Source organism: Bufo bufo, chromosome 5 (genome assembly GCF_905171765.1).
Source record: "Bufo bufo chromosome 5, aBufBuf1.1, whole genome shotgun sequence".
Taxonomy (NCBI): domain Eukaryota; kingdom Metazoa; phylum Chordata; class Amphibia; order Anura; family Bufonidae; genus Bufo; species Bufo bufo.
Genome location: NC_053393.1, coordinates 458,918,277 through 458,940,821, shown reverse-complemented (window position 1 = coordinate 458,940,821; position 22,545 = coordinate 458,918,277). Strand labels below are relative to the sequence as shown.

The following is a 22,545-nucleotide window of genomic DNA, read 5'->3' as shown; positions in this document are numbered from 1 at the left end:
ATGTGCTGTCCGCATCCGCGGATCCGCACTTCCGCATCTGTGCTTCCATTTCCGCAAAAAAATAGAACATGTCCTATTCTTGTCCGCAATTGCAGACAAGATTAGGCATTTTCTATTATAGTGCCGGCGATGTGCGGTCCACAAATTGCGGAATGCACATTGTGGACTTACGGACGTGTGAATGGACCCTCATAGTAAAATTATTAAAGGTTACGTTTTATCTTCATGTATATTCTAATGGATTGCCTTCCTTGTACAATGTTATAATATACTTTCTATGTTAGAAAGTATATTATAGTGCATTTGTATTGTGCGGCAGTTGTGTGCAGTTCTGCTGCGATACTGTAGGTATATAGAGGGACAAGCGTTATTGGAACAAATAATTTCTACTGGTGTGATATACCAGTCGTCCCCCAAAAAAACTGATTGAAGCGGGGTGTTATATACCAATATACTTTCTTTATAGTGCATTTGGGTACTGTATAGTGCATTTGCGCATGCGCGTACGCGAAAATTATATTGCCGATATTTCGCATTGAAAACAAAAATTAATGGAGATCGCAAATTCAAATAATACATCTGGTATGTCACTGTCCATGTTGTGGGACTATTTGTGCACTTCTAGTAATTATTTCTTGGCTGCAAATATGAGCTGAAGGTTTTTCAGGTTTGCCTGCCTTTAAAGTGAATGGGACCCGCCGCGAACTTGCGGTTCACGAACATTTGATCGCGTTCACGAACCGTCCCGGCAGATGTTCGTCCATCACTACATTTAAGTATCCAATATGTTGTGTCCAGCTCTTGCCATCTGAGACATACCATCACCCTTTAACCACCTCCCGTCCGCCCATAGGATATAAACGTCCTGGAGGTGGTTCTCTATTTCTGAATGGACGTTCCAGAACGTCTGTTCAGAAACTGCAGCTGCACGCTAATCGTGCAGCTGCTGATCGCGTTGCCCGCTGTCAGTGACAGCAGGGCAACCGTTAGAGAAGGCAGGGACAGTGCCCAGGTGTCCCTGCCTTCTGGATCGCTGCATACACAGCGCTCACCGAGCACTGTATGCAGAGAAGGAAGCGCTATGTGGAGAGTGCAGGAGCTGTGTGAGGTCATCCACAGACCTCGATCAGCCTTGCACTGAGGCTGTACAGCGCTGTATTGGGCTGTACAGCCTCTCTGGGGGGTGCATTTCTCCTGTAACTGGGGCTACTATGTCAGCCCCAGTTACAGGAGAAATCAACAGTGAAAAGAAAAAGTGAAGTAAATGTCCCCCAGAGGTCTTGTATGACCTTATGGGGGACGAAAAGTGTAAAATAAAAAAATTAAAATAAGGTGTTGAAAAAAAAAAAAAAAAAAAAAAGGTTTCACATGTAAAAAAATAATTCCCCAAGTAAGGAATAAAAAAAATGGTAAAAATAGAAAAAATTAAATAAAATAGACATATTTGGCGTCCGTAAAAACCAGCTCTATAAAAATATCACATGACCTAACCCCTTGGGTGAACACTGTAAAAAAAAAAAAAAAAACTGTGTCAAAACAAGTAATTTTTGTCACCTTACATCACAAAAAGTGCAACACTAAGTGATCAAAAATGCGTATGTCCCAAAAAATGGTACCAATAAAACCGTCACCTCATCCCAAAAAAAATGAGCCCCTACATAAGAACATGGACACATTAAAACATAATTTTTTGGTTTCAAAAATGCTATTATTGTGTAAAACTTTAATAAATAAGAAAAAGTATACATATTAGGTATCGCCTCATCCGTAACAATCTGCTCTATAAAAATGTCACTTGACTGAGCCCCTCAGGTGAACGCTGTAAAAATAAATAAATAAAAACTGTGCTAAAACAACCAATTATTTGGTCACCTTGCCCCATAAAGTGTTATAATAAATGATCAAAAAATCATATGTACCAAAAAATAGTAGCAATACAACTGGCACCTTATCCCCTAGTTTCCAAAATGGGATCACTTCTTGGGAGTTTCTACTGTAAGGGTGCATCAGGGGGCTTCAAATGGGACATGGCATCTAAAAACCATGTGGAGTTCCTTTTCTTCTGCGCCCTGCCGTGTGCCCATACAGCAGTTTATGACCACATGTGGGGTGTTTCTGTAAACCGCAGAATCTGGGTCATAAATATTGAGTTTTGTTTGGCTGTTAACCATCGATGTGTTAAAGAAAAAATTGGATTAAAATGGAAAATCTGCCAAAAAAGTGAAATTTTTTAATTTGATCTCCATTTTCCTTTAATTCTTGTGGAACGCCAAAAGGGTTAACAAAGTTTGTAAAATCGGTTTTAAGTAACTTGAGGGGTGTAGTTTCTACAATGGGGTCCTTTATGGGGGTATCCACTATGTAGGCCCCACAAAGTGACTTCAGACCTGAACTGGTCCTTAAAAAGTGAGTTTTGGCAATTTTCTTAAAAATTTGAAGAATTGCTTCTAAACTTCTAAGCCTTCTAACGCCCTAAAAAAATAAAATGACATTTCCAAAATGATGCCAACATAAAGTAGACATATGGGGAATGTTAAGTAATAAATATTTTATGAGGTATCACTTTCTGTTTTAAGAGCAGAGAAATTGAAATTTAGAGAATTGCAAATTTTTCTAAATTTTGGGTAAATTTGGGATTTTTTCATAAATAAAGGTGAAATATATTGACTCAAATTTATGACTATCATGAAGTACAATGTGTCACGAGAAAACAATCTCTGAATGACTTGGATAAGTAAAGGCGTTCTAAAGTTATTACCACATAAAGTGAGATATGTCAGTTTTGCAAAATTAGGCCTGGTCAGGAAGGGGTCAAATGGCCCAGATGGCAAGTGGTTAACCACCTCCGGACCGCTGTACGCACAGACGCGTCCTGGAGGTGGTTGATTCATTCCGCCTGGACGCATATACGCGTCATCTCGCGAGACGCGAGATTTCCTGTGAACGCGCGCACACAGGCGCGCGCGCTCACAGGAACGGAAGGTAAGAGAGTTGATCTCCAGCCTGCCAGCGGCGATCGTTCGCTGGCAGGCTGGAGATGTGTTTTTTTTAACCCCTAACAGGTATATTAGACGCTGTTTTGATAACAGCGTCTAATATACCTGCTACCTGGTCCTCTGGTGGTCCCCTTTGTTTGGATCGACCACCAGAGGACACAGGTAGCTCAGTAAAGTAGCACCAAGCACCACTACACTACACTACACCCCCCCCCTGTCACTTATTAACCCCTTATTAGGCCCCTGATCACCCCTGATCACCCCATATAGACTCCCTGATCTCCCCCCTGTCATTGATCACCCCCCTGTCATTGATCACCCCCCCTGTCATTGATCACCCCCCTGTAAAGCTCCATTCAGACGTCCGCATGATTTTTACGGATCCACTGATAGATGGATCGGATCCGCAAAACGCATCCGGACGTCTGAATGAAGCCTTACAGGGGCATGATCAATGACTGTGGTGATCACCCCATATAGACTCCCTGATCACCCCCCTGTCATTGATTACCCCCCTGTCATTGATTACCCCCCTGTAAAGCTCCATTCAGACGTCCGCATGATTTTTACGGATCCACTGATAGATGGATCGGATCCGCAAAACGCATCCGGACGTCTGAATGAAGCCTTACAGGGGCATGATCAATGACTGTGGTGATCACCCCATATAGACTCCCTGATCACCCCCCTGTAAAGCTCCATTCAGATGTCCGCATGATTTTTACGGATGCACTGATAGATGGATCGGATCCGCAAAACGCATCCGGACGTCTGAATGAAGCCTTACAGGGGCATGATGAATGACTGTGGTGATCACCCCATATAGACTCCCTGATCACCCCCCTGTCATTGATTACACCCCTGTCATTGATCACGCCCCTGAAAAGCTCCATTCAGATGTCCGCATGATTTTTACGGATGCACTGATAGATGGATCGGATCCGCAAAACGCATACGGACGTCTGAATGAAGCCTTACAGGGGCGTGATCAATGACTGTGGTTATCACCCCATATAGACTCCCTGATTACCCCCCTGTCATTGATTACACCCCTGTCATTGATCACCCCCCTGTAAAGCTCCATTCAGATGTCTGCATGATTTTTACGGATGCACTGATAGATGGATCGGATCCGCAAAACGCATCCGGACGTCTGAATGAAGCCTTACAGGGGCTTGATCAATGACTGTGGTGATCACCCCATATAGACTCCCTGATCACCCCCCTGTCATTGATTACCCCCCTGTAAAGCTCCATTCAGACGTCCGCATGATTTTTACGGATCCACTGATAGATGGATCGGATCCGCAAAACGCATCCGGACGTCTGAAGGAAGCCTTACAGGGGCATGATCAATGACTGTGGTGATCACCTCATATAGACTCCCTGATCACCCCCCTGTCATTGATTACCCCCCTGTAAAGCTCCATTCAGATGTCCGCATGATTTTTACGGATGCACTGATAGATGGATCGGATCCGCAAAACGCATCCGGACGTCTAAATGAAGCCTTACAGGGGCGTGATCAATGACTGTGGTGATCACCCCATATAGACTCCCTGATCACCCCCCTGTCATTGATTACCCCCCTGTCATTGATTACCCCCCTGTAAAGCTCCATTCAGATGTCCGCATGATTTTTACGGATGCACTGATAGATGGATCGGATCCGCAAAACGCATCCGGACGTCTGAATGAAGCCTTACAGGGGCATGATCAATGACTGTGGTGATCACCCCATATAGACTCCCTGATCACCCCCCTGTCATTGATTACCCCCCTGTCATTGATCACCCCCCTGTAAAGCTCCATTCAGACGTCCGCATGATTTTTACGGATCCACTGATAGATGGATCGGATCCGCAAAACGCATCCGGACGTCTGAATGAAGCCTTACAGGGGCGTGATCAATGACTGTGGTGATCACCCCATATAGACTCCCTGATCACCCCCCTGTCATTGATTACCCCCCTGTCATTGATCACCCCCCTGTCATTGATCACCCCCCTGTCATTGATCACCCCTCTGTAAGGCTCCATTCAGACATTTTTTTGGCCCAAGTTAGCAGAATTATTATTTTTTTTTCTTACAAAGTCTCATATTCCACTAACTTGTGTCAAAAAATAAAATCTCACATGAACTCCCCATACCCCTCACGGAATCCAAATGCGTAAATTTTTTTAGACATTTATATTCCAGACTTCTTCTCACGCTTTAGGGCCCCTAGAATGCCAGGGCAGTATAAATACCCCACATGTGACCCCATTTCGGAAAGAAGACACCCCCAGGTGTTCCGTGAGGGGCATATTGAGTCCATGAAAGATTGAAATTTTTGTCCCAAGTTAGCGGAACGGGAGACTTTGTGAGAAAAAAATTAAAAATATCAATTTCCGCTAACTTGTGCCAAAAAAAAAAAAATTCTATGAACTCGCCATGCCCCTCATTGAATACCTTGGGGTGTCTTCTTTCCAAAATGGGGTCACATGTGGGGTATTTATACTGCCCTGGCATTCTAGGGGCCCCAAAGCGTGAGAAGAAGTCTGGTATCCAAATGTCTAAAAATGCCCTCCTAAAAGGAATTTGGGCACCTTTGCGCATCTAGGCTGCAAAAAAGTGTCACACATCTGGTATCGCCGTACTCAGGAGAAGTTGGGGAATGTGTTTTGGGGTGTCATTTTACATATACCCATGCTGGGTGAGAGAAATATCTTGGTCAAATGCCAACTTTGTATAAAAAAATGGGAAAAGTTGTCTTTTGTCAAGATATTTCTCTCACCCAGCAAGGGTATATGTAAAATGACACCCCAAAACACATTTCCCAACTTCTCCTGAATACGGCGATACCACATGTGTGACACTTTTTTGCAGCCTAGGTGGGCAAAGGGGCCCATATTCCAAAGAGCACCTTTAGGATTTCACAGGTCATTTACCTACTTACCACACATTAGGGCCCCTGGAAAATGCCAGGGCAGTATAACTACCCCACAAGTGACCCCATTTTGGAAAGAAGACACCCCAAGGTATTCCGTGAGGGGCATGGCGAGTTCCTAGAATTTTTTATTTTTTGTCACAAGTTAGTGGAAAATGCTGATTTTTTTTTTTTTTTTTTTTCATACAAAGTCTCATATTCCACTAACTTGTGACAAAAAATAAAAACTTCCATGAACTCACTATGCCCATCAGCGAATACCTTGGGGTCTCTTCTTTCCAAAATGGGGTCACTTGTGGGGTAGTTATACTGCCCTGGCATTCTAGGGGCCCAAATGTGTGGTAAGGAGTTTGAAATCAAATTCTGTAAAAAATGACCTGTGAAATCCGAATGGTGCTCTTTGGAATATGGGCCCCTTTGCCCACCTAGGCTGCAAAAAAGTGTCACACATCTGGTATCTCCGTACTCAGGAGAAGTTGGGGAATGTGTTTTGGGGTGTCATTTTACATATACCCATGCTGGGTGAGAGAAATATCTTGGCAAAAGACAACTTTTCCCATTTTTTTATACAAAGTTGGCATTTGACCAAGATATTTATCTCACCCAGCATGGGTATATGTAAAAAGACACCCCAAAACACATTCCTCAACTTCTCCTGAATACAGAGATACCAGATGTGTGACACTTTTTTGCAGCCTAGGTGGGCAAAGGGGCCCATATTCCAAAGAGCACCTTTCGGATTTCACAGGTCATTTTTTACAGAATTTGATTTCAAACTCCTTACCACACATTTGGGCCCCTAGAATGCCAGGGCAGTATAACTACCCCACAAGTGACCCCATTTTGGAAAGAAGAGACCCCAAGGTATTCGCTGATGGGCATAGTGAGTTCATGGAAGTTTTTATTTTTTGTCACAAGTTAGTGGAATATGAGACTTTGTATGAAAAAAAAAAAATAATAATAATCATCATTTTCCACTAACTTGTGACAAAAAATAAAAAATTCTAGGAACTTGCCATGCCCCTCACGGAATACTTTGGGGTGTCTTCTTTCCAAAATGGGGTCACTTGTGGGGTAGTTATACTGCCCTGGCATTCTAGGGGCCCAAATGTGTGGTAAGGAGTTTGAAATCAAATTCTGTAAAAAATGACCTGTGAAATCCGAAAGGTGCTCTTTGGAATATGGGCCCCTTTGCCCACCTAGGCTGCAAAAAAGTGTCACACATCTGGTATCTCCGTACTCAGGAGAAGTTGGGGAATGTGTTTTGGGGTGTCATTTTACATATACCCATGCTGGGTGAGAGAAATATCTTGGCAAAAGACAACTTTTCCCATTTTTTTATACAAAGTTGGCATTTGACCAAGATATTTCTCTCACCCAGCATGGGTATATATAAAATGACACCCCAAAACACATTCCCCACCTTCTCCTGAGTACGGAGATACCAGATGTGTGACACTTTTTTGCAGCCTAGGTGGGCAAAGGGGCCCATATTCCAAAGAGCACCTTTCGGATTTCACAGGTCATTTTTTACAGAATTTGATTTCAAACTCCTTACCACACATTTGGGCCCCTAGAATGCCAGGGCAGTATAACTACCCCACAAGTGACCCCATTTTGGAAAGAAGAGACCCCAAGGTATTCGCTGATGGGCATAGTGAGTTCATAGAACTTTTTATTTTTTCTTACAAAGTCTCATATTCCACTAACTTGTGACAAAAAATAAAAAGTTCTATGAACTTACTATGCCCATCAGCGAATACCTTAGGGTGTGTACTTTCCGAAATGGGGTCATTTGTGGGGTGTTTGTACTGTCTGGGCATTGTAGAACCTCAGGAAACATGACAGGTGCTCAGAAAGTCAGAGCTGCTTCAAAAAGCGGAAATTCACATTTTTGTACCATAGTTTGTAAACGCTATAACTTTTACCCAAACCATTTTTTTTTTACCCAAACATTTTTTTTTTATCAAAGACATGTAGAACAATAAATTTAGAGCAAAATTTATATATGGATGTCGTTTTTTTTGCAAAATTTTACAACTGAAAGTGAAAAATGTCATTTTTTGGAAAAAAAATCGTTAAATTTCGATTAATAACAAAAAAAGTAAAAATGTCAGCAGCAATGAAATACCACCAAATGAAAGCTCTATTAGTGAGAAGAAAAGGAGGTAAAATTCATTTGGGTGGTAAGTTGCATGACCGAGCAATAAACGGTGAAAGTAGTGTAGTGCAGAAGTGTAAAAAGTGGCCTGGTCTTTCAGGGTGTTTAAGCACTGGGGGCTGAGGTGGTTAAATAGGTAGGTTCTACCGGGTACTTAAATGTAATAAATATGGACATAAACTGCTGTTTGGTATGCTGCAGGATTCAGAAGGGAAAGCTCACCTTTTGTTTTTTGCAGCGCAAATTTTGATGAATTGGTTTACGGGCGCCATGTTGCTATTGAACAGCCTCTGAGGTACAAGTACAGCCATTTTCTGATAATCATACATTTATTTTACTTTAGATGGAGCTGTATGGGGGCTTATTTTTTTTTTGGATGAGTTGACATCATCATTAGTTCTATTGTGGGGTACATTGAACTTTTTGGTCACTTTTTATTTCGCTTTTTCAGAAGCAGGATATAGAAAAGGCAGAAACTCTGCCATTGCTTTTTTTGTTTTGTTATTGTGGCATGCATCGTGTGGGAAAAATGATATGTTATCTTTATTCTACTGGTCAGTACGATTACAGAGATACAAGTTCTACATAGTTTTTATCAGGGGCGGGCTGGGCCGGGGGGCAGGGAGGAAATTGCCCCCCAGGCCGCCCAAAATAAACGGCGCTAAATATTTTAATTTTTTATTCTTCAGGGCCGCACCGCCGATCACCACAAGCGGCGCGGCCCTGGATGTAATTGCGGCCGTGCTGTGTGCTGTGGGGCAGGGGAGAGAGAGGCGTGTCCCTCCCCTGTTCTTCTGATAGGCCGCAGGCACTAATGCCTGCAGCCTATCAGAGGCCGGCTCAGGCAGCGCCATGACGTCATTATCATCGCACCGCCTGAGCCGGGCAGCACACAGCAGGGACACAGGCCGGAAGAGGCCTGCATCGCATCCCTGCTGATGGAGGTAAGTATTAGTGTTTTTTTTTTTTCTTCTTTGCGGGGGGCTGGCACTATGGGGGGGATCTGGCACTATGGGGGGGATCTGGCACTATGGGGGGATCTGGCACTATGGGGGGGGATCTGGCACTATGGGGGGGGATCTGGCACTATGGGGTGGGGGATCTGGCACTATGGGGTGGGGTATCTGGCACTATGGGGGGGGATCTGGCACTATGGGGGGGGATATGGCACTATGGGGGGGGATATGGCACTATGGGGGGGGATATGGCACTATGAGGGGGCTTCCGCTATAGGGGGAGCTGGCACTATGGGGGGGATCTGGCACTATGGGGGGGATCTGGCACTATGGGGAGCTAGCACTATGGGGGGGCACTATAGGGGGGCTGGCACTATGGGGGGGCTGGCACTATGGGGGGGGGGGGGCTGGCACTATGGAGGAGCTGGCACTATGGGGGATCTGGCACTATGGGGGGGGAGCTGGAACTATGGGGGGGCTGGCACTATGGGGGGGAGCTGGCACTATGAGGGGAGCTGGCACTATTAGAGGAGCTGGCACTATGGGGGCATTTCTTACTGGCACATTATGGGGGGGGCACCATGGGGAAGAGGAGCACTATAGGGGTATCTGGGGGCTCTAAATGGGCTTTTTTTAATTATTGGCACATTCTGGGGGGCACTATAGGGGAGAGAAGCACTATGGGGCATCTGGTATTACTATAGGGGCATTATTTGGGGGCACTATGGGGAAGTGGGGGCTCTAAAGGAGCCTTTTGTATTGGAACATTATGGGGGGCACTATGGCATTTGGTGGCACTAAGGGGGCATTTTTTACTGGCACTATAGGGGAGAGCGGCACTATGGGGCATTATCTGGGGGCAATATGGGCGAGTGGAGCACTACTGGGGCATATGGTGGCACTAAGAAGGGGCATTTTTTTACTGGCACATTGTGGGGGAGAGGAGCACTATAGGGGCATCTGCTGGGGACACCAAGGGGAATTTTCTTACTGGCATATTATGGGGGACACTATGGGGAAGGGGGAGAGGAGCAGTATGAGGGCATTTACTGGGGCACTATATAGGGGTATTTTATACTGGCATACATTATGGGGACATTAGCTCAACTGCGGGCACTAAGCGGGGGTATTTCATGTATTGTCATATTATAGGGAAAATTAGTACTACTAGGGGGTATTATGTGGAGCTTTACTACTACTGGGGGGCTATGAGGAACATGATTACTAGGGCACTATAGGGGCATTATTACTACTAAGTGTGCTCTGGCAGAGAATTATTTCTATTGGTGGGATTTTGGGGAGCACTGTTACTTTGGGGGCACCCTGGCATAGTATCAGCTTAGCACAATTATTTTTGGGGGACATTATCTTTATACTATTAGTGTCTGGGCGCAGTTATTTTTTAGAGCACTGTGTGCCAATAATTGTTTAAGGGGGCACGATCTGTGGGGTAGTAGTATTCCCAGGGGTACTGTTTCTGCAGTATAGTATTGGGGGCATAGCGGGTACAGTATTGGGGGCACTATCTGTGTGGTAGTAGTATTTCCAGGGGGACTGTTTCTGCAGTATAGTATTGGGGGTGGCAGGAAAGGGTGTTCAGAAGATGTGAAGATAATGAAAATGTGGGAAACTAATGTCTGTTTCTCAATCTCTGCAGAGACGGGAGATGGCGGAAAAATCATCATGGCGGTCTGGTCTGAATGGAGAAGACTAGGAAAGAGAACGTCTACATCAAAGGTGACATCACTGGATGTAAGAGGTATGTGGTGCTATGTAGGAGAGGAGATGCTCCGGCTCCTCCTCCTGCCATTTGCAGAAGGAGGATTCAGAGCTGGGTGAGGACGACGAAAGGGGGCAGCAGGCCACGGGTGGGTGGCAGATGGTGGGGGGGAACCACAAGCCTTGAGCAGGATCAGGGGAGGGAGGAGAGCGGAGGATCTTCCTGGCTGTAGCTTGTTGTATAAGCAGGCAGTGCAGCCAGGACAGACCCTCCCCTCTCCGTATGATGTGTAGACAGACCTCAACTATAGAATGTCAGCTGTAAAGTGTGTGTTGGGAGTGGCCTATTATATGTAGGAGGGGCTTTTAATAATGGGCGGGGCTAAAATGGGCCACTTGACTGGATTTGCCCCAGAGGACTAAGGCTGCCAGCCCTCCCCTGGTTTTTATTATGTTTTACCACTTTTACACAGAACATTGTTTAAAATAAAATCATGTTTTTGCAACGTCATTTTCTCTGAGCTTTATTTATTTTTATTTTTTTGGGGATGGTCTTGTGTGTGGGTTAATTTTTTGCACTATGAGGTGACATTTTCCTTGGCACAATTTTGGGATACATAGATACCGTACATATGAATTTTTGGTTGTTCGATATTTTGCTTTTTCTCAGGCAAGGTAAACAAAAAATGACTGGGTACAGTTTTCCTTTTTTTTTATAGTTTTCACCTTTTGGGTTAGAGCATGTGATACCAAATATGTCAACTTTTTATAGACATTACGGATGTGGTGATACCTTAATATATCGATATTTATTTATTTTGTTCAGTTTTGCACTTGAAGGCATTTTTGAAAAGAAAAAAATGTTGTCTCACCATTTTCTGAAAGACATTTTTTTTAAATATTTTTCATGAGTGGTGGCTCCTTTTTTGCTGGATGAAGATGTATCATTTTGGGGTACATTGTATTTTTTTATCGCTTTTGTGAGACAAGAAAGCCAAAAAATGGCTGTTTTTTGGCGCATTTTTTATTTTTTATATTTTTATAGTATTCACCTAACAGTAGATCGTGTGATATTTTAATAGAGCTGCTCGTTACAGATGTGGTGTTACCTAATATGTATATATATATTTTTTTATTATTATTTTTTTACGTGAAACTTTTATTTTTATTTTGAAAAACACTTTTTTTAACTTTTTTTTTACTTTCTATTTTTGTCCTACTATAGATCTTTTTGGGGGTCTTATCTCCTCTACAATACACAGCTTTTGGCCTCTTGCACACAAACATATTTTCTTTCCGTGTCCGTTCAGGTTTTTTTACGGACCGTATACAGAACCATTCATTTCAATGGGTCTGCAAAAAAAACTAAAGGTACTCCATGTGCATTCTCTTTCCGTATGTCCGTATTTCCGTTCCGCAAAAAAATAGAACATGTCCTATTATTGTCCGCATTACGAAAAAGGATAGTACTATTCTGTTAGGGGCCAGCTGTTTCGTTCCGCAAAATACGGAATGCACACGGACGTCATCCGTATTTTTTGGATCCGTTTTTTGCAGACTGCAAAATACATACGGTGATGTGCAGGCATGGGATTCAGCCGGTTCGCTCCGGTTCTACAGATCCGGTTGTTAAAATTATAGCCGGATCGGAGAAGCGGCTGAATCCCGATCCGGTGCGGCGGGAGATGAGCGCTTGCATTGTGGAAGCGCTCATCTCCCTACATTCATCTGTATCACCGTCCTCAGGACGGCGATGCAGATGAACACTGCAGCAGGGCAAGGGAGAGGCGTCTCCCTTCCCTGTTCCTCTGATAGGCTGCTGGCATAAGGTCAGCAGCCTATCAGAGGCCGATGCAGGCGGCGCGATGATGTAATCGCGTCGCCTGAGCTGTACAGGGTGGAGGTAAGTGGTTTTTTTTTGCTTTTCTGTGGCGAAACTGGGGGCATTATTTGCACATATGCAACATTATGGGAGTATCTACTGGTTGCATGGCTAAAACATGGGGGACACTATGGGGGTATCTACTGGGGGCATTGCTGGCATATGGGGGACACTATGGAAGCATCTACTGGGGGCATGGCTGGCACATGGGGACACTATGAGGGCATCTACTGGCACATCATTAAGGACACTATGGGGGCATCTACTGGGGACATTGCTGGCACATGGGGACACTATGGGGGCATCTACTAACTAGCACATCATTATTGACACTATTGGGGGCTTCTACTAGGGACATTGCTGGCACATGTGGACACTATGGGGGCATCTACTGGGGGCATTGCTGGCACATGGGGGGCATCTACTGGGGGCATTCCTAGCACATAGGGAACACTATGGGGGCATCTTATACTGGCACATTATGGGGACATTATGGTGTTGGAGGGGAGGAAGAACACTATGGGGGCATATTATATAGGCACACTATGGGGGCACTAAGGGGCATTTATACTAGTACATTCTGGGGGACACTATGGGGAAATCTTATACTGGCACATTATGGGGGCACTATGGGAAAGAGGAGAGGAGCACTGTGTGAGCATTTACCAGGCGTGTTATATAGGGGTGTTTTATACTTGCACACATTATGGGGGCACTATGGGGACATTAGCTCAACTGGGGGCACTGAGGGAATTTTTTGTACTGGCACACAGAACGGGAGCATTTTTGAACTAGTGCACATTATTATTATTAATAATAATAATAATAATAATAATAATAATATTATTGAAGGTGGCAGGTGAGTTGTTAAGAAGGTAGGAGGATGATGGAAAAGTAGGAACCTAAGATGTCTTTTGTCAAACTGCAGAGACAAGAGATGGGTGAAAAATCATCATGGCGGTCTGGTCTCAAAGGAGAAGATGAAGAAAGAGAAGGTCTGCATCAGAGGAGAAGTCACTTGATATAAGAGGTATGTGGTGCTGTATTCTGCATAGCACAGAATATAATATGTCTGCAAATATGTCTTTAGCGCTAGGTACAAATGTGTATAAAATGTATATGGTGTAGGTAAATCTACTGTAAGTGTAGCCTAGGTGTCATTTATATACTGTATGGCATATATTGTATATGTGACTATGTGAATGTAGTGTCTATATAGTCTGTTTATGTATGCATACCTCCCAACCATCCCAGATCTGGGGCACAATGGAGACTAAGCAGGGTTGGGACATGTACAGATAGACATTGGGAGGAGCTAGAGGTGTGGGCCAGCGGTGGAAAAAACCTTCAACAATGATAGTTTAGCTCCTTAGGCTTTTTAAAAGTTTTGTGGTATGTGTGTGTAGTGTATACATGGGGTATTTATGTGTATGTGTGTTGCATATATATGGTGTATGTATATGTAAACATGTATCGTGACGCCGCGTATTTGCCGTTGAGTAGGGAACCTGTTCTTAAAAATTTGAATCCCACCCCTGGTCATGTGCATGAGGCCCAATAGGAAATGTTCTATCTTTGAACGGAACGGAAAAACAGAATTACGAAAACGGAATGTATACGGAGTGCATTCGTTTTTTTTTTCCGACCCATTGAAATGAATGGTTCCTTAAACGGTCCGTATACTGAACTCAAAAAATGGAACAGAAACGGAAAAAAAACGCCTTAGGCGGGCCACAATGCACGAACACCAACTGTGGGGCAGCAGCAGCGGGTCGCGGACCCATTCACTTTAATAGGTCCGTGATTCGGCCATTCCGTAAAAAGATAGGACATGTTCTATCTTTTTGCGGAACGGAAGTACGGGATGAAACCCCACAGAAGCACTCCGTAGTGCTTCCGTAGGGTTCTGTTCCATGCTTCCGTTCCACACCATTTTGCATTTCTGGATTTGCGGACCCATTCAAGTCAATGGGTCCGCATCCGTGATGCGGAATGCCCACGGAATGGCGCCCGTGTATTGCGGATCTGCAAATGTGGTCCGCAATACGGCCACGGAGCGCACACATTCGTGTGAAAGATGCCTTACACTGATAGAGTGCCTATGAGTCCCAGCCATGAGCCCCTTGTTATTCCAGTACAAGGGCCGATTGTGTCAGAGAGGGAGCCGTCTCCCTTTGCAAACTCTGTACATGCTAAGTTCAGCATTGAAGAGGTTAATATCCCACCATCAGTGTTTTCACCTATGCTGGCAGATATAGTAAGGCCTCCTGCATACGAACACAAATTGCGGGCCTCAATGCACAAACACTAACCGTGGGGCAGCTGCAGCGGATCACGGACCCATTCACTTTAATGGGTCCGCGATCCGCCCGTTCCGCAAAAAAGATAGGACATGTTCTATCTTTTTGCAGAACAGAAGTACGGGACGAAACCCCACGGAAGCACTCCGCAGTGCTTCCATAGGGTTCCGTACCGTGCTTCGGTTCCGCACCATTCCGCATCTCTGGATTTGCGGACCCATTGAAGTGAATGGGTCCGCATCCGTGATGCGGAATGCCCACGGAACGGCACCGGTGTATTGCGGATCCGCAAATGCGGTCCGCAATACGGCAACGGGGCGCACACGTTCGTGTGTAGGAGGCCTAAAGGCTAAGAACATGACCACACATGCAGATTTTTTGTGCAGTTTTTGAAGCCAAAATCAAGAGTGGATTGTAAAAGGAGAAAAGTTATTAAGGACAGAAACTATTTCTCTTTTTTTTAGTCAATTCCTGATTTCAAAAACTGCATCAAAAACCTGCACTTAAACATTGGGAAATCACTGCATTGGCCAGTATACATAGGCTTAGTATCGGTTGTCCATATTTTGCTAGATTTCTTTGGTGAATATTTGAATTTTGTTGTCTTTTTATGCCATTATGTGATACAATACAAGATCCATTACCTGAAGCTTGACAAGGGAATGGTAGACTCCCTCCTTTTTCATTAGCTCACTGTGTGTTCCTTGTTCTACCACAACCCCACCGTGGAAAACAGCAATGGTATCAGCTGTCCTGATAGTAGACAATCGTTGTGCTATTACAATGGTGGTCCGACCAGCTCTCGCCTCAAAATAACAACAGATATATAAAGTTAAAAAGTGTTGCAGGATATATCAGCACAATACGTGAGTAAAATAAATGTCAAAACAAAACATTGTATAAACACTGTATACAATATTACACATTACAAAGTGTATGAAATATGTCACCTTATCCAGGGCAGCTTGCAGTATAGCTTCACTCTGTCCATCCAGTGCTGATGTGGCCTCATCTAGGAGCAATATTTTTGGGTCTCGTACAAGAACTCGTGCTATTGCTATTCTCTGTTTCTGACCTCCGCTCAGCTGGGCCCCTCTCTCACCTACCATTGTGTTGAATTTCTGCAAACAAGCATACAATAAAAGTTTACATTTAGTTTGCGATTTTGTTAACATTTCTAAAAGGCAGAAATGATATGATAGATGCAGGTAAGATCAGACTAGCTCCGCACATCTATGTGTCACCATCATGCATTAGTTGGAGTTTATCTTAAAGGGGTTGTCTGATTTAGAAAGCCCATTTTCAATAATCCTTTTAGAAAATTCTGAGTTATCCCCATTGAGAATCCTCATACAGGGAGTGCAGAATTATTAGGCAAGATGTATTTTTGAGGATTAATTTTATTATTGAACAACAACCATGTTCTCAATTAAATCCAAAAAACTCATTAATATCAAAGCTGAATATTTTTGGAAGTAGTTTTTAGTTTGTTTTTAGTTTTAGCTATTTTAGGGGGATATCTGTGTGTGCAGGTGACTATTACTGTGCATAATTATTAGGCAACTTAACAAAAAACAAATATATACCCATTTCAATTATTTATTTTTACCAGTGAAACCAATATAACATCTCAACATTCACAAATATACATTTCTGACATTCGAAAACAAAACAAAAACAAATCAGTGACCAATATAGCCACCTTTCTTTGCAAGGACACTCAAAAGCCTGCCATCCATGGATTCTGTCAGTGTTTTGATCTGTTCACCATCAACATTGCGTGCAGCAGCAACCACAGCCTCCCAGACACTGTTCAGAGAGGTGTACTGTTTTCCCTCCTTGTAAATCTTACATTTGATGATGGACCACAGGTTCTCAATGGGGTTCAGATCAGGTGAACAAGGAGGCCATGTCATTAGATTTTCTTCTTTTATACCCTTTCTTGCCAGCCACGCTGTGGAGTACTTGGACACGTGTGATGGAGCATTGTCCTGCATGAAAATCATGTTTTTCTTGAAGGATGCAGACTTCTTCCTGTACCACTGCTTGAAGAAGGTGTCTTCCAGAAACTGGCAGTAGGACTGGGAGTTGAGCTTGACTCCATCCTCAACCCGAAAAGGCCCCACAAGCTAATCTTTGATGATACCAGCCCAAACCAGTACTCCACCTCCACCTTGCTGGCGTCGGAGTCGGACTGGAGCTCTCTGCCCTTTACCAATCCAGCCACGGGCCCATCCATCTGGCCCATCAAGACTCACTCTCATTTCATCAGTCCATAAAACCTTAGAAAAATCAGTCTTGAGATATTTCTTGGCCCAGTCTTGACGTTTCAGCTTGTGCGTCTTGTTCAGTGGTGGTCGTCTTTCAGCCTTTCTTACCTTGGCCATGTCTCTGAGTATTGCACACCTTGTGCTTTTGGGCACTCCAGTGATGTTGCAGCTCTGAAATATGGCCAAACTGGTGGCAAGTGGCATCTTGGCAGCTGCACGCTTGACTTTTCTCAGTTCATGGGCAGTTATTTTGCGTCTTGGTTTTTCCACACGCTTCTTGCGACCCTGTTGACTATTTTGAATGAAACGCTTGATTGTTCGATGATCACGCTTCAGAAGCTTTGCGATTTTAAGAGTGCTGCATCCCTCTGCAAGATATCTCACTATTTTTGACTTTTCTGAGCCTGTCAAGTCCTTCTTTTGACCCATTTTGCCAAAGGAAAGGAAGTTGCCTAATAATTATGCACACCTAATATAGGGTGTTGATGTCATTAGACCACACCCCTTCTCATTACAGAGATGCACATCACCTAATATGCTTAATTGGTAGTAGGCTTTCGAGCCTATACAGCTTGGAGTAAGACAACATGCATAAAGAGGATGATGTGGTCAAAATACTCATTTGCCTAATAATTCTGCACGCAGTGTATATTAGTGTGAGGAGCAACTATAAAGCAGCTCTTAGGCCCCTTTCACACGGGCGAGTATTCCGCGCGGATGCGATGCGTGAGTTGAACGCATTGCACCCGCACTGAATACCGACCCATTCATTTCTATGGGGCTGTTCACATGAGCGGTGATTTTCACGCATCACTTGTGCGTTGCGTGAAAGTGATGCGTGAAAATCACCGCTCATGTGAACAGCCCCATAGAAATGAATGGGTCGGTATTCAGTGCGGGTGCAATGCGTTCACCTCACGCATCGAATCCGCGCGGAATACTCGCCCGTGTGAAAGGGGCCTTACTCTAGAGATACCAGCAAGTCTGTGTATTATCCAGACAACCTATTGGTTTCAGTGGGAACTGCAAAATGTTTAATGTCCCCTGCAGAGGCACTGTAGTGGAAAATAACTTACTGCTGTATTTCCTCAAGATGTAACTGATTGCTTGGGTAGTAAGCAGCAGGACACCCTTAAAGGAGCTTGTAATAATTGTAATACCCCAGAGTTGGGGGCATCACTATTTTGCACTTGTTTACTGCATTTTACATATTTCTTATGCAATATGAATGTAATGACATGTTATGCACTTGGTTCACCAGCAGGTGAAATATGGTTGGAAATGTTAGGTAACAGGAATGGAACTTACCATCCCATTCCACCCCACTTTGGTAGAAGTGGGCTGTTAAATATTTCAGTGACTATTTAAAAAAATAATAATAATAAAAATAACATACAGAACCTATTGCGAACAAATAAAACTATACACAGTATTAATGGTAAATATATTTACATCTGGGAGTCTAGATATGAAGTCGTAGGCATTGGCTTCTCTGGCTGCTTGCTCAATCTCTGTATCAGTTACTCCATCTCTACCGAAGCAAATGTTTTCTTTTATGGTTGTTCCGAACAGGACAGGTTCCTGACCTACCAGACCAATATTATCTCTTAGCCACTTCACATTGAGGGAGCGTATTTCATGTCCATCCAAAGTAATCTAAAAATGAAGAATAAAATGGGAGTATTAACATTAATATTTCGTCAATATGATTCAAATGTTCATATTTAATATTATATATAAGTCCCTGATTTCTTCAATGAATATTAACCAGTCCCTTTAAGGGTGAATATCAAAAGAGGTTACTCTAATCTCTGCTGACGTGAAATGCACAGGAGAAATCCACAACTGATCGTAGAATCAGATTTGCAAAAGTACAAGTAACAGATCAATTTTTCATATTACTGGGGCTAATACTAGAGATGAGCGACTCGAATCCCACGAAGTAGAATTCGATCCGAATTTCAGGATAAAATTGATTTGTCTAGAAGCTGAATTTCCTCGTGCTTTGTGTCAGCGAATCAATTTAACCTGAAATAGTATAAAAAAACTAAAAAATTCTAACTTTCCGCCTCCATTTGCTCACGACAGTCCGCCAGCCTCCATCTTGCTTGAAGATTCCGGCCGAAATCCTGTGCGGCGCGAGATTGCATTTTTTATTATTGTTAATTTTACACTCAGATGCCGCGATCATGTATGAACGTGGCATCTGAGGGGTACAATGACGGGGGCGGTGCTATCGTAGCTCCCTGTCATGGCACCCGCTACTTACAAAAAATGTACTTCGTGACAAAGCAAATTTTTGGAGTGAAATTCAACTAATCGAACTTTTAAGAAATTCGCTTATCTCTAGCTAATACATATCACTTGTTGTGTTTTTTATGCAGAAACCAATAAAGAATTGAAGTCTGCATTCTTTTATTTCTGTCAGCTGATTTTCAAATTTGCTTGTGGAAAAAAATTGTGCCATGTGAACTATAGTGCAGTTCTTTAGAAACGAAGGATACTGTCAAGGAACTTCCCAAACAGATGTGAACAGAGGTGAGTCATAGTTTGTAGTAAATCACCTGTTTAGTGGAATAGGAAATAAGACCTTGTACAGTGTTTTGTACACTTAAATGAACCAAAATCCCTGCACGATTAGACTGCAGTTACAGTATTTGCTGACAGCCACAATGATGTTTAGTACATAGTAAAGTACTGCTGCTGCCATGGTCATGTGAAGTCATCTTACTTTGGCTTCAGGTAGATGTGCTTAGAGTTGCCAACTATGCACAAATGGACAGTCCACATGAAGTTTGTGCGGTGCAAACAGTGTGCTTACTTTTTCCTGCCACCATCCTGGGCCCATTGTAAGGGCTCATTCAGACGGCCATATGAATGAGTCCCCATCCGTTCTGCAATTTTGCGGAATGGATGCGGACCCATTAATTTCAATGGGGCCGCAAAAGATGCGGACAGCACACCATGTGCGGTCTTCATCCGTGGTTCCATTCCATGGCCCCACGCAAAAAAAGATAGAGAATGTCCTATTCTTGTCCGAAATCATAGACAAGAATAGGCATTTTCTATTATAGTTGCGGCCATGTGCGGACCGCAAATTGCGGAATGCAAACTGCCGGTATCCATGTTTTGCAGATCCCCAATTTGTGGATCTGTACAACACTACGGTCGTGTGAATGAATCCTAAGTCTAAGTTTATATTGCTGATAATGCAGTCTTAAATTAAAGTTTTCTTTACTACTGCTGTTATCTGCTAGAGATGTCGCAAACCTAAAATTTTCCATTCGCGGGCAGCGAATGCGAATTTCCGCAAATGTTCGCGAACGGGCGAACCGGGCGAACTGCCATAGACTTCAATAGGCAGGCGAATTTTAAAACCCACAGGGACTCTTTCTGGCCACAATAGTAATGGAAAAGTTGTTTCAAGGGGACTAACACCTGGACTGTGGCATGCCGGAGGGGGATCCATGGCAAAACTCCCATGGCAAATTACGTAGTTGACGCAGAGTCGGGTTTTAATCCATAAAGGGCATAAATCACCTAACATTCCTAAATTGTTTGGAATAACGTGCTTTAAAACATCAGGTATGATGTTGTATCGATCAGGTAGTGTAAGGGTTACGTCCGCTTCACAGTGACAGACCAAACAATGACAGACCAAACTCCCTGTTTAACGCACAGCAAACAACCGCAAACAGTCCATTTGCACAACCGCAAACTCCCCATTTGCACAAGGTTGGATACCAAGCTAGCCATGTCCCGTTCCTTGTCCTTACTGACGTCATTGAAGGTCTCTTCCTCCACCCAGCCACGTACAACACCAAGGGTCCCCGAAAGGTGACAACAAGCCCCCTGGGACGCCTGCTATGGTTGGTCTTCCACCTCCTCAAAGCCACCTTCTTCCTCTGACTCCTCTTCTTCAGACTCCTCTCTCTGCGTTGCCACAGGTCCAGCAATCGCCGACGACAAGGCTGCTTCTGGTGGTGATGGTGACCAAAACTCTTCCTCTTCATGCTCATCTACGGCCTGATCCAGCACTCTTCGCAGGGCACGCTCCAGAAAAAACACATGGGATGAGGTCGATAATGTTGCCTTGGGTTTGACTGACCAGGTTTGTCACCTCCGCAAAAGGACGCATGAGCCTACAGCCATTGTGCATGAGCGTTCAGTAACGCGGCCAAAAAATACCCAGCTCCGCAGAGGCTGTCCTCTTTTTTTTTAATTAAAAAAAAATCTGTTCTTAACAGTTGAATCTCTGTTTTGTCCCCTATCAGGGGATGTGTATGGAATAGATTTTAGGAACCGGGAGATGGAAAAAGATGCTTGGTCGGTCCTCTAACTTCCAATTTGGGGCACTGCGCGTGCGCCGTGCAATGTACTGTGCCACCAGATATGAGTGGTGAGTTTAAGTAGTACTATTCCTATGAGTTTAATCCCTGTTACGTCCCCTATTAGGGGACGTGTATGGAATAGATTTTAGGAACCGGGAGATTGAAAAGATGCTTGTTTGGTCCTCCTACTTCCAATTTGGGGCACTGCGCCACCAGATATGAGTGGTGTGTTTAAGTAGTACTATTCCTATCAGTTTAATCCCTGTTACGTCCCCTATCAGGGGACGTGTATGGAATAGATTTTAGGAACCGGGAGATGGAAAAAGATGCTTGGTTGGTCCTCTTACTTCCAATTTGGGGCATTGCGCGTGCGCCGTGTAATGTACTGTGCCACCAGATATGAGTGGTGTGTTAAGTAGTACTATTCCTATCAGTTTAATCCCTGTTACGTCCCCTATTATTATTATTATTATTATTATTATAATTTTTAACCCTTTGAGGACCAAGGGACGTATTTGTCCCATATTTTTAATTGCCAATGTCATCTAATTAACCACCTCCGGACCGCCTAACGCAGGATCGCGTTCCGGAGGTGGCAGCGCTGCGCACAGTCACGCATATACGCGTCATCTCGCGAGACGCGAGATTTCCTGTGAACGCGCGCACACAGGCGCGCGCGCTCACAGGAACGGAAGGTAAGAGAGTTGATCTCCAGCCTGCCAGCGGCGATCGTTCGCTGGCAGGCTGGAGATGTGTTTTTTTTAACCCCTAACAGGTATATTAGACGCTGTTTTGATAACAGCGTCTAATATACCTGCTACCTGGTCCTCTGGTGGTCCCCTTTGTTTGGATCGACCACCAGAGGACACAGGTAGCTCAGTAAAGTAGCACCAAGCAACACTACACTACACTACACCCCCCCCGTCACTTATTAACCCCTTATTAGCCCCTGATCACCCCTAATCACCCCTGATCACCCCATATAGACTCCCTGATCACCC

The 22,545-nt window shown here is 44.0% G+C and overlaps 1 protein-coding gene across 1 annotated transcript in view; it reads right to left on the bottom strand.

Moving 5' to 3' along the window:
- LOC121002299 (ATP-dependent translocase ABCB1-like) overlaps positions 1-22,545 on the bottom strand; it is a 1,351,406-nt gene that overhangs the window by 1,146,845 nt on the left and 182,016 nt on the right. The window contains exons 4-6 of the mRNA XM_040433696.1: positions 18,666-18,869; positions 15,894-16,064; positions 15,588-15,749 (exon numbers count right to left, since the gene is read on the bottom strand). Of these exons, the coding sequence (XP_040289630.1) occupies positions 15,588-15,749; positions 15,894-16,064; positions 18,666-18,869 (537 nt within the window). The remainder of the gene's footprint in view (positions 1-15,587; positions 15,750-15,893; positions 16,065-18,665; positions 18,870-22,545) is intronic.